Source organism: Labrus bergylta, chromosome 18, assembly GCF_963930695.1.
Source record: "Labrus bergylta chromosome 18, fLabBer1.1, whole genome shotgun sequence".
In the NCBI taxonomy this organism is placed as follows: domain Eukaryota; kingdom Metazoa; phylum Chordata; class Actinopteri; order Labriformes; family Labridae; genus Labrus; species Labrus bergylta.
In genome coordinates, this window is record NC_089212.1 from 14,142,362 (window position 1) to 14,154,525 (window position 12,164).

At 37.4% G+C, this 12,164-nt stretch overlaps 2 protein-coding genes across 2 annotated transcripts; one reads left to right on the forward strand and one right to left on the reverse strand.

Moving 5' to 3' along the window:
• The first annotated feature begins 718 nt into the window (after window positions 1-718).
• reep1 (receptor accessory protein 1) lies at window positions 719-9,178 on the forward strand. The gene is made up of 8 exons (XM_065966417.1): window positions 719-869; window positions 2,419-2,491; window positions 2,605-2,681; window positions 2,856-2,976; window positions 3,400-3,513; window positions 4,142-4,325; window positions 5,810-6,075; window positions 7,014-9,178. The coding sequence occupies exons 1-8, from the start codon at window positions 838-840 to the stop codon at window positions 7,083-7,085; spliced, it is 939 nt and encodes a 312-aa protein (XP_065822489.1). The 5' UTR covers window positions 719-837; the 3' UTR covers window positions 7,086-9,178.
• A 51-nt stretch (window positions 9,179-9,229) lies between these two features.
• Window positions 9,230-11,589, reverse strand: mrpl35 (mitochondrial ribosomal protein L35). Its single transcript, XM_020645239.3, has 4 exons — window positions 11,480-11,589; window positions 11,096-11,261; window positions 9,607-9,751; window positions 9,230-9,511 (listed from the first exon to the last, which is right to left on the reverse strand). Exons 1-4 carry the CDS (start codon window positions 11,508-11,510, stop codon window positions 9,323-9,325), a joined length of 531 nt encoding a protein of 176 aa, XP_020500895.2. The 5' UTR covers window positions 11,511-11,589; the 3' UTR covers window positions 9,230-9,322.
• Between the last annotated feature and the right edge of the window lie 575 nt (window positions 11,590-12,164).

Consider the following 12,164-nt stretch of genomic DNA (forward strand, 5'->3'; position numbering starts at 1 on the left):
AGTGTCTTTAAGAGGTATGCACTTGTAGTTTCTTCTTAACATGACAGCTAGGACCTCGTTAAACAAACAACTGTGTCGTCATGACACTTGAATCATCTTACTTTTCCCCATTACAAAACAAAATCCAGATTTATTCAGCTAATCAGACAAATGTACCAGGGGCCTCAAACGCCACAAAATTCACAAAGTAGATGTGATGCAATGACAAGTCAACTCATAATTGGAATAATTTGCCAATTTATTTAATAATACTCCAAGTAATTGCCTGAAAACCAGTGCCTAGTCTTAAGTTTCATCTCCTCTGGTGTGAGGATGTTCTGTTTTTCTGCTTTATACCACGGTAACTTTAGAGTTTGGGGTACCTAAGTACCTAAACTCAAAAGGTTGGACTTTCTAATTAAAGTTGTGTTTAATTAAAAAAAACAACTAAGAAAAACATAACACCAAGTGATCATTTCAGTGCTGTCTCTTGTTATCTGGGCAAGTATTAATGCTTTGAGTTACACTTTGAGCTAAATGTGAACTTACAAACTCTCCCTTAAAATGTTCACGCAGAAGATATTTCACTCCCAAGTCCACCATGTGAATCAGGGAATCCAGTCCACTTATCACATCTAAACATGGACTCAGCTTTTACCACTTCAGTATGCTGTGTATCTTTGTTGTCTGAGCAATGCAACACTGCCATCTATGGATAAGAGTCATACTCCCCTCACTGTTTATCGCGCATCACGTTGCCTCCTGTGTGCGTCCACACGCTGCCGCCGGGACGCGCCTGTCATCTACTGGAGGAAACTCCTCCCTACAGACAGCGCGTCCCGTCGCCTTTCCAGCGCAATGGTCTCCTGGATCATCTCTAGACTTGTGGTGTAAGTCATTTTTATTATTTCTATGCATATGATCCCTTACATTGGATGTGTTATTTATGAGGGTTAGTGCGGGTATTTGTGCGGCTCCTTGGCGGTGGAGGAGCGGCAAGCTTTACATGCCCCCGCAATTTGTCTGATATTGGATCGAAAACAGACGTCAGTGTGGAAGCGGAGCAGATGTCGGTTTATAATTGTCTGTAAAATAACCTGCATTCCTTACAACTGCACTTTGCTGTAACAGGAGAAACGCTGAGTAAGGCCTGTGGTGGACCTGCTGTGTTCTTGAACAGCGCCATGCACTCTTTGTATTTCAAGTGGTGTTTTTTTTATTTTTTTATTCTTTAAATTTCAGACAAAGAGGTTGACGCGATTGACTGAATAATCTCTCATCTTCAATGAAATGATCAAAAAGAGTCACTTTCAAGATTCAGGGGCGTCTTTTACTGCCCCACAGCTAAATGTCACAGTGAGGCGAGGTAACAGAACAACAGGAGCGATCTGTGAGAGCAGCTATATGCTCTGTTGATGTCCCAGATTGTAAAAAAAACAAAACAAAAGGGATGGGTCAGGCTTCTCCGGTTACAATACAAGAGCTACTTATGTATTAAGACATGTATGCATTTATCCTTCACAGCTCGGAATTAAAATAAAATGTGACAATATGACAGCATTTATTACTGTAAGTTATTGCTATTTTTTACCTGCACAAAGTATGAATCAGCGCCATTGCCGAGCATGTGGAGTGTACACAGCAGGCCCAACCTCTAAATACTGAGGCAATTAAAATTAGATACATGGTCTGTTTGCAAAGGCAGGACTGTTACAGCTTTAGCTCTGCAGTAAAATATGTAGGCTCTACGGGCTATTTTTTCGCCCAATCTTGAAGTGAAGGGTTTAGCGTTTACCCCACTGATGGTATTTTTAGTGTCCTTGTGTCTCCAAACTGTGTTAGAGCACAGTCAGAGGTGCAACATGATGTGGGTTCAGTAATTTGATCAGGTCGCACTCACAGCTGTTGCCTGGCTGAGGCTCTTCCACAGGGCCCTGTCTCAGGCCGGACACACAGCCAAGCAGCACAGGTGTATACATTACACAACACACGTTTAAATAAAACACATGTATGCTAAGTTTAGCTCTTTTTGTGGACTTTTAGCCCAACGGACAGCTTGTCTTGTCAAGAAAGCCAGAGCAAGGTCCAACTTTATTCTTTCTGGAAGGGAAAAGCTGTTGCACCTTTTTTTTTAAACCTTGATCTCACAAGACAACCTGCCACTAACAATTTATTTATAAAGAATGCTGCTCAGACAGATAGCCCATGGCCAGAAATTCGTTGTGTAAATTTATGAACTGAAGCAAAATTGGATTTACGAGGACAGAAAAGTTCTACATTTTCAGAATCCATAATTAGAAATATAGGTTTTACTCATACTATAGTGTTGTTAAAATGCTTTTCATTGATCTGCTTCCCTGTACATTTTAAATATCAATTTGACTGCTTTGAGACATGTTTAGTTTTTGGAGGCTCATGATCGTATTTTGTGTCTTGTAGACTTGTGTTTGGTACACTCTATCCTGCATACTCCTCCTATAAAGCCGTGAAGTCAAAAGATGTAAAGGAATATGTGAGTATATCATTGTGACTTTCAGATGTGAAATTATATCAGGCGGTTAATTCCTCACAAATGTAATTCTGTAGCGTGTTAACTTGAACTCTTTCTGTTCCATTTGGTTTCAGGTGAAATGGATGATGTACTGGATCATATTTGCCCTATTTACTGCTGTGGAAGTATTTACAGATATGTTTATTTGTTGGTAAGAGACCTCTGATATCCAATGTTAATAATTATACAGACCCTTGACGTAAAACAGTTGACCTCTTTTTCTCTATTTTGTTTATATGACATAACAAACTGTCACTGATTTGTAAAGGCTGTTTTTTTATGCTTAGCTGTACCAGTTCCATTATTTTTGCATCTTTTTTTGCAGGATTCCTTTCTACTATGAACTGAAGATAGCCTTTGTGGTGTGGCTGCTGTCCCCTTACACCAAAGGCTCCAGTGTGCTATACAGGAAGTTTGTTCATCCCACGCTTTCCTCAAAAGAAAAGGTGACACATTTTTCTGTGCTGCATCTCCCTTTCTTGCACCGGCGCAGTTCAAGAAGAGGCTCCGGTGAACATATTCAGTCTAAGTCAAGTTGTTTCTTGACTAATAGAATTTACTGCTATCTTGGGAACAAAAAGGCCTTTGTGCCAATTCACTTTTCCACTTTAGGGGTTAAAGATGTGTTTGCAGGACAGAGGACAGGAAATGTCATGGTGTTCCTGCATTTCTCCTTTCCTTTTTCCTCTGTCTGACTCAGAAAACACACGAGTGACAACAACACAATTCAATGAAGCTGCAGCCATGAGCACTATCAGAACAACCTGTCAACATGTTACATAAAATGAAAAATAAATAAATAATGAGAAATAAAATACAATTTGACATTAATGGACACAATGTTTCTAATGTTTTTGTGCTTGTTTCAGGATATTGACGAGTATATCTGCCAAGCGAAGGACAAAAGCTATGACACACTGGTGCATTTTGGGAGAAAAGGGCTGAATGTTGCAGCCACAGCTGCAGTCATGGCAGCAACAAAGGTAACGCAGACTGTGGGCATTTGCTTTGTATTGACATGGGGGTACAGTAGAGGGTCAGTGTTTAGGGGTGCCAAGCCCGTTATGTTGTTTGTGAATTTTATTTAAATAATCCAGTAGCATATTGTTAAATTTGAGAAAATAAAGTCACCCAACCTTTATTTGTACTGAATAGGTCTTTAAGACAATCCTCAAGACAAAAGGATTTAGTTTGGCAAGAACCAAACAAAATAAAAACAACCAATGAATTATAAGAGAAAAAGATAACTGGCAATTACACAATGGGCTCACTTCAATGCCAAGAATATTTTCTGTACGGGGGATTTTTTGAAATGATTATGTCAGATTATTTTGAAAACAAGAATATAAAAATAAAATCTGGCGTCTTGGGTTAATAATCTAATAGATTGATACAATAATTCAGTTTGGGAAAAATAGTTATTTATTACAATTAGAAGTTGGCAGGCTTCAAAATGAATTTTGGAAAAGTCTAGGTGGTGCTGTATCGTGTTTCATGAGTCAGATGAAAGCAGTCTTTCAAATTTCCGACCTAACTTCTGGAGTATATTCATCCATTTTCTGTCACACGTTGCTCCTGAGTCTAAATGAAGCCCACTGTTCCTCGTTCTAGAGCCAAGGGGTCCTGTCAGACAGACTGAGGAGTTTCAGCATGCAGGATCTGGCTTCCTATCAGGAAGAGCCTGTTAACACAGCTCCCGGCACCAAGCAGCCTGCAGCAGCAGCAGCAGCGGCAGCAGCAGGACAGCATCGGACCAGATCTATGATGCGCAGCAAGTCAGAGAGCTACAACAAGGGTGAGCAGATTTCTCTCTGTACTGTGCATGAACTCAAAAGTTGTTGTTGAGACTGACATAATCCAGCAAGTTTAAAGTAACGTCAAGAATGAAAACTATTAAGTATGGATCTATTTTGTGATGAAACCTAAATAAAGGTGTAACATAGCGTTTGGAAACACAAGCTGTAATGGAACCATTGTGATGCTACAGAAGTGCCCAGGTTGTTTGTGTTAATCTGATCATGACGTAGATTTCTGTCTTCCTGTTCAAGCTTGTTTAAGCTGACAGATATTGTTTCGTACCCCTGCTTTCCTGAGCGGCCCCCTAACCTTAGTCCTGCCTTCCTGTTTGGAGCAGGCCGAGCCTCAGAGGTCTGCCAGGCAAACCATCCTGTGATATAATTCACGTGTAGCTGGGGGGGGGATTTGTTCCCCACATGTAACATCATGTGAAAACAGTTGTTGTTTGTTTTTATCTTGGTATGGTGTTTTTTTTTTTTTCTCAGCTGATCATTTCTTGGTAGATAAATTTAGACACAACTAGCTAATTGGATTGAAACATCTGTACCACTTCTTTTTCATCAAACAAGGAATTGTGATTCCTTCTCTAATGGTTCAATAATTAATGGGTTTGACTTATTTAAGGTTAAGTGTTACATCATCATTATTATATATATATATATATATATATATATATATATATATATATATTTTTTTTTTAAGATTGTTTTTTTCATAGAACAGTGAAAATTTACCACACATGATAATTCATCTCTTTTATTCCTGACAACAGATCCAATGAACTCACATGTTTAAGTCAGCGTCTTTCCACACCCAGTATATGTTGTTACTCTCCACCCAGAACCCATTGCTTTACAACAACAAGAAATCACATTTCTATGAGTATGCAGGAATTTTCTACATTAGCACTTCTGTTTCATGTGGGATGGAGTCCAGATTAACTACAGTGCACGGTAGTTCATGGTAAATAGAAACATACTCAGCAGCACAACTATGCAGCTCACTGATGTTTTTAATATTTTATCAAAAAAAAAATGGAGGTCTCATAATCAGTTTATTGCAGATTTTTGTCTTAGTGGACAAGATTTAAAATAAACTCATATCACATGATTTGTTACTCTAGTGACATTTTAAAAACCCAGTTTGAACAATGTTGACACTGTATAATTTAGCTTTCTGCTGACATCATTTTACATAACATGACAAGCTGACGTAAGAACAGATGGGCTTAATTTGCAAAGGCTTGTGAGCCTGTTTTTTTTTTTTGGCTCATGCTTAAAATAACTTCCTATCTCTCCTCTGATGTGTGGTCTGCAGAGTTATAATGCGTTGTGATAAACACTTTCAAAATCCACCGTTGGCCAAACAAGAAGTGGCCACTTCAAAGCATCAACATGTCAATTATTTTGCTTTCAATTCAGTAGACCAGACACAAGATTTTCACATTGTTTATCGCCTCCATTGACCTTTTTCATGGTACAGAAAAGGATTTTGACATGACTGACTATGAGATGCTGGGGCTGGACCAATGGGACTCCAAGGGCTCGCTGTCACAGACCACTACACCTTCTGAGTCTGAGTACACTCCCATTACGCCCTCACTGACACCCCAGTCCTCCCCGCCCTCCACGCCCTCTCCACCTCCTTTTCCTTCTTCAACTCCAGAGCAACCTTGGGAGGTGGGGAGAGGGGTGCAGGCGGGGTCAAGCTCTCCACAGCATAGGCAGATTAAGAGGAAGGCTCCAGAGGTACACCGCCTCACACACGGCTGTCTCAGCTGCTGCCTGACTCTAAAAGCCCCTTGAGAGTGGTGATCTACTCACCCATTTACTAATATCTACCACTATGTCCCTAAACAAATCATCATGGTTCAGATGTGATGCGACTGTAGAAATTCTGACTGCCATGAAGATTTCTGCACTGATTAAGCTGAATCATGTATTAACTTAAGTAGTTAATTGTTAGCTGAATATGTTTTGCAGCTTTGGTATTTGCAGGTGCTCACGTGTTTGAAAATGTGGCATGGGAAATGTCCGTAATGGTTGACATTTAGTACTGGATTGCCTTTCAGTATTTTTTCACCCCTGATTATAACGTCTAATTATGATGTCATGTGTTTGGAAATGGTTCTGCATTGTCCGCCCCCTGGAATGAATGGGAATTCATTAATATCAGTGTGTCTTTGTTATTCTCATTGTCAACAAATCCAAAGGGGGAAAAAATATAATTTTATATTTTATATTCACTGTTGAACTGGATCAAATTGAATATGAGCACTGTATTTAACCTTTTCCCAGGTATAGCATGCCACTGCTATGAATAATCACTAGTATACTAAATGTGTATCAATGTGCCAATGAATTGTTCCATAATTAACACTGTTTACACCTGTATTAGCAATGTTTAAAATAAGATATACTACAGTTCCCAACTGTTTCAGGAAAAGATTGACTCCCTTTTAAAAAATCAGTGATATATACAGTAAATATTCTTTCCTTCATTTAAAGATGTATGTTCCCAGTAGGAACGTAATGTGCTTTGGGCTCTGACAGACGTTCTGGTTTTACCTTAGGATTTGTTGACAATATAAAAATCAAGAAAAATGGCAGCCACTCCTTGTGGCTATAAGACAACTAAACTCCATCTTCCTTTTTTTAAATTTCTCCTCATCTGTCCTTCCTTTCAGCCACCTCTTAGAGTCTTAAGGCCTCTCACGAGATCCTGGAGTGCTCTTTCCTCGAACAATGAAGCCATGTGAAACTGTCCTAAAGACTCCTCCAGCTGCCTTTGCTGCAAGACATGAAAATACTGAATGGCCAAAAGCTACATGACTGAAGCAGCCTTGCTTTGGGATAAGGTATTACCAAAGTGACCTATCATGACCCCTCTATATTAAATATAAAGCTTGTCTCTCATGATTTGATTTGTGACACTGAGATAAAACAATGAGTGAATGGGCTCCATGCTGATAGACATTTTGAGTTTGTGGGTTAATGAGTATGTCTTTCTGTACAGTTTGTGTGTACTCCATCTTTCTGATTGGATTGTTTTTATATATCAGGTGTGGGTAGGCATTTGCATGTGTGTCTTCCCAGTCATTAGTCCTCTGTTTATAAAACAGAATGTACTGTCACTGAAAACTACAGCTGGCATTGAGAGTGACATGGTCACTGTTAGAGAATGTGTTGAATGCCAAGGATCAAAAGAAAAGGTGGCTGTGTTTAACAGCTGCTAAGCCAATTACTGCACTAATTGATTATTGGGATTGAGAAATCAGTCAATGGCTCAAAAACATGTTCAGCGATATGACGACCTGTGACAAAAGGTTAAACATTAGACAGTAGCGACGGAAGAGATTCTGTTGTTTAACTCTCTATTGAAGCCTTAAAAAAAAGTTTAAATGTGTCCACGTGTGAAATAGATATCTCTAACACCGCTTAGTGCAAAGTAATTTTTGCACTATGTTTAGAATCTTTTGCTGTATGACTGCCCTCAGTTACATGACTCTGAAATGGCCAAAACAATCACATCACATAAAACACTAATCATAGAAAACTAGTAGCTGAATTTGATCAAAAATGTATGATTTCTTCTGTGGTAAAGAATATTGACTTCTGAGACTGCTAAGTAATTGCACTCTATCACAGGTACAGTAAATAGAGTCACTACTACAAGAGGTTTTCTCAATGGAGCCGACTGTTTTTGACAATCTATTGTTGAGTTTGTACGCACGCTTTGTCATTCTAATGACACTTTGCTGGCATTTAAAGGCCAATTTAGAAAAAAAAAGTCACTTTGAGCTGTAGCAGAGAGAGAATATAACATGAGCATATATTTACTGTGTGTAAACATGGTTTTTCTTCCATGTCTGAAGTCACTGTGTAATGCTCTGCTGTTACTGTGCAACACATCTATCTTAATGTATCTTCTTCTTTCTTTTTTTTTTTTGAGGAATCAATTAAAGTTACTTTATTAGTTTGCAGGTTAACAAACTCAAATTTAACTTAAGCTTGCGTGATGTATTTTTTTTCTCATCCTGTTCTTTATTCACTGAGCCTGAATCAAAGCAACACTTTTACACAAAGTATCACTGTGCCGGTTGTTCATGGGTGGACTTGCGCAGTCGATTTGTAACTTTCATCACTGTATCTGCATCATTAGCAGTGACTTGAAGTTTGGAACAAAAGCTTCTCAGGTACAACTGTTTTGTTTACACGTCATTCACTTTGATGTTGTAGATACACTTGTTATGCACATGAAATGTCCCTCTGATGGATTATGGGTGAATAAAATCTACACAGGCAAAATCAGATGATGTATTTCAGCGTTAGTAGTATCAGTGTTATCAAAAAAAAATACATGTCAAGTAAAACAGAGTGTTGCTTAGTAGCTGATTTGTATACTTGTGTATAGACTGATAAACTAATCATTGCATGAAGTTTGTTGTTTATTTGAATGAATATCAGATTTCTGGAATGATTTTGTGAAAGGTTGTTAGTCTCTACATACAGTAAATGATACAATTGCCATTTTTGGTTGCTTTGTAGAAAGTATATAAAAGGTAAGACTGTACATGTCGGCTTTACATATATATGAAAAACATGTCTAATTGACTGATTAATAAACCACTTTAAGTCTTTCATGAGGAGACACAACGTCACTTAATTATCCATAGAGATTTTGTTCTGGCAGGCCAGAATGCCACATAACTTCTATTTTAATGTGATTGCCGAATAAAAAAAGAAAAAACATTAACTGATTACATCATGAGTTATGGCAATAGGTTTCTTGTTGTTTAAATATTTCTGTTTCAAATCGATTTACAGCCATTAAAATATGAAGTAAAACTTTCACAGTTTTTCTCTTATTATTTCAAAGATCATCAAAAAGATATGAAAAATATTTAAGACAAGAGACTTTATTATGTATATGTATTCTAACTTTATTACATTACAGCCAAACACAAAACAAGATCTCACGCCATGAAACAGCAAATTAAACTTTTAGGTTAACCCTGTCTTGGTACTTCTGGTAAGGATCATCCACATACCAGTTCCTCCGTTTCCAAAAAGAGGTTGTCATTTTATCCAAAAGCTTGCTCTGTGTTTTGTTACAGAACACATGCTCCCTCAGGCGCTTTCGTCTGGCAGGTTTCTTCTTCCACAGTTTCTTCTTGTATCCAGCCTGTTTACATCCAATAACAACAAGTCCGATCGTTAACACAATGTTTTAAGGGTGTGAAGAGACGCACACTGAAGTTAACATTTAAAGACCCGTACCTTGCGTCGGATCCAAAGGCCACAATGCAGCCTCATAAACCGATCTGGCACAGATTTTACAGACTTCCTCTTGCCCTTCTTTACACTGTAGTATGTGAGACTTCTGCTTGGTTGCTGAGTCAGACTGGGAATAAGTGATGATACCCTGCAACAACACAGATACAGTAGAGAAATGACACAACCAGTTATTTAAAGCTTCAATTGACGTTTTTTTTCCCAATACGAGGTTTTTTGTTTTAAATTTAAAATACTAGCTTAGAAGATTGTTTCAGCTCTCTTGGAGATGCCTCACTCCATTTCAGATACAAAAGAGACAAATACAATTCTTACTTGTGGTGCTTATCGTACATCAGCTTTTTGATTTCCAATCATTAATTAAAAAAAATAGATATTGCACATTATTTTATTGAAATGTAATCCTTACCCTCCCTTATCCTGATGCACAAAGGGGTACTATCAGAATGTATTTGTCAAAGTTTTTATTGTTAATTCTTGTCAGGAGTTTGGTAGTGCAGTTACAATATTAAAAGTCTCTCCAAAGGTTGAGGTTATGTGTTTATCTTAAAATAAGTTTCATATTAAAAACACGTTTTTTTTTTCTGTAGAGGAGGATGAATGTTTATGGCATCACATTCACAATACCCTGGACATTGTTGTGCTGATGTAGACGCTTCTTTCCCCTTGAGCTAAATTACACACGATGAGACACGTGTCTTTATATTAAGCTTTACAACATGTAGTTACATATGGGGTGCTGATTGTAAAAACGTTGTTTTATATATATATTTTCAATATTTAGTTAATATCCTTCACATTTAGCTTGTTTTACACATAAACAATTGCAAAGTTTAAGTGTTGAAGAAATATTTAATAATACATCTAAATGTAAAATCTAAATGTAAATATTATATATAAATTTTATATCTAAATCTAAATGATAAATCTAAATGTTAAATCTAAATCTAAATGTTATATCTAAATCTAAATGTTAAATCTAAATCTAAATCTAAATGTTATATCTAAATCTAAATGTTATATCTCAATGTAATATCTAAATCTAAATGTTAAATCTAAATCTAAATCTAAATGTTAAATCTAAATCTAAATGTTATATCTAAATGTAATATCTAAATCTAAATGTTATATCTAAATGTAATATCTAAATCTAAATGTTAAATCTAAATCTAAATGTTAAATCTAAATCTAAATCTAAATCTTAAATCTAAATCTAAATCTAAATGTTATATCTAAATCTAAATGTCAAATCTAAATGTTAAATCTAAATCTAAATGTTTGCAACTTTGCAATTGTTTATGTGTAAAACAAGCTAAATGTGAAGGATATTAACTAAATATTGAAAATATATCTAATATATATATATACCAACATTTTTACAATCGGCACCCCATAGTTACAAAGACTAGTGTTAAATGTATATCCACCTGGCATCAGCATTAAAACAAGCAGCAGTTCTCATCGGTGTATTTACCTTTGAAGAATGTTACAGCGGGGTGTCTGACACACTGCAGCCCGCAGGGGAGCGCTGACAGCGGCTGCGACCGAGCTGTAGAGAGGCTGAGGCTGGAGGAGGCTGGAGAGCTGACAGACCTGTGGTGTCTTAGCACATAGAGAGACAGACAGCGGCCTCAGCAGCCCTGTCACACACAAGAACAATGTGAAAACGCATTAGGAGACACAGTGAAGAGGAAACATAGCACTACTTTAACATTAATGTGCCTCATTTACAGACTAGACTTTACTCGAGCGAACACTTTCTCCGACATTGGAGCAGAACAATTAAATCATAGATTAAATGCTTATAAATTAAAAAAGTTAAGATGAAATATATGAATATAAATGTGTTGGTACACACCGGACACTCTCCTTGCCAAGGCGGCCGCCATGTTTTCCTCTGAATGTTGACGTAAGTACGGAGTCCTGCGTGGACAGTTTTGGTTTTACTCGCATGACCCAACCATCCAAAACTAAATTTAGACAGTCCAATAGCGCCCCCTAGCAGCCGCAACTAGACCTGTATCTCCGTGCGGAAGTCTTTTTTCTGTTTGTTCTAAATATCTTTTTGGGAAAAAAAATGTGGAAAGCACATTTATTTTACCTGTCCAATACCTCAGTGTTTCTTTTTCACCAATACAGTTGACGTCTTAGCTCTTACGAAGCAAATTGTAGAAAGACAATTTGATGTATTTGATAAGTAGGCCTAAGCATAGGCCAAGGCCTGAGGTGACAATGCATCAATCAACAAACATTTTGAACAAAAATCCTCATAAACATCTTAATGGGATATTCTGGCTGATTAGTGCTTTCACTTTCTGCATTAAGAGTATTTTGCACTCACTGACTAAAAAGTGAATGCAGAAGTACTGTATGTCATGGGGTATTTTTACACAGCACTTGACTGTTTTTTTTTACTACTTCCAGTAATGCTGTCAGGTATCTTGGTGACATCCACTTTCCAGAGTGGTATCATTTTCTCTAATAGACGGTGTTTCTTAGCTCATTCAGCTGTCTTGTATCTACATGGTTGAAACTTTTCAACT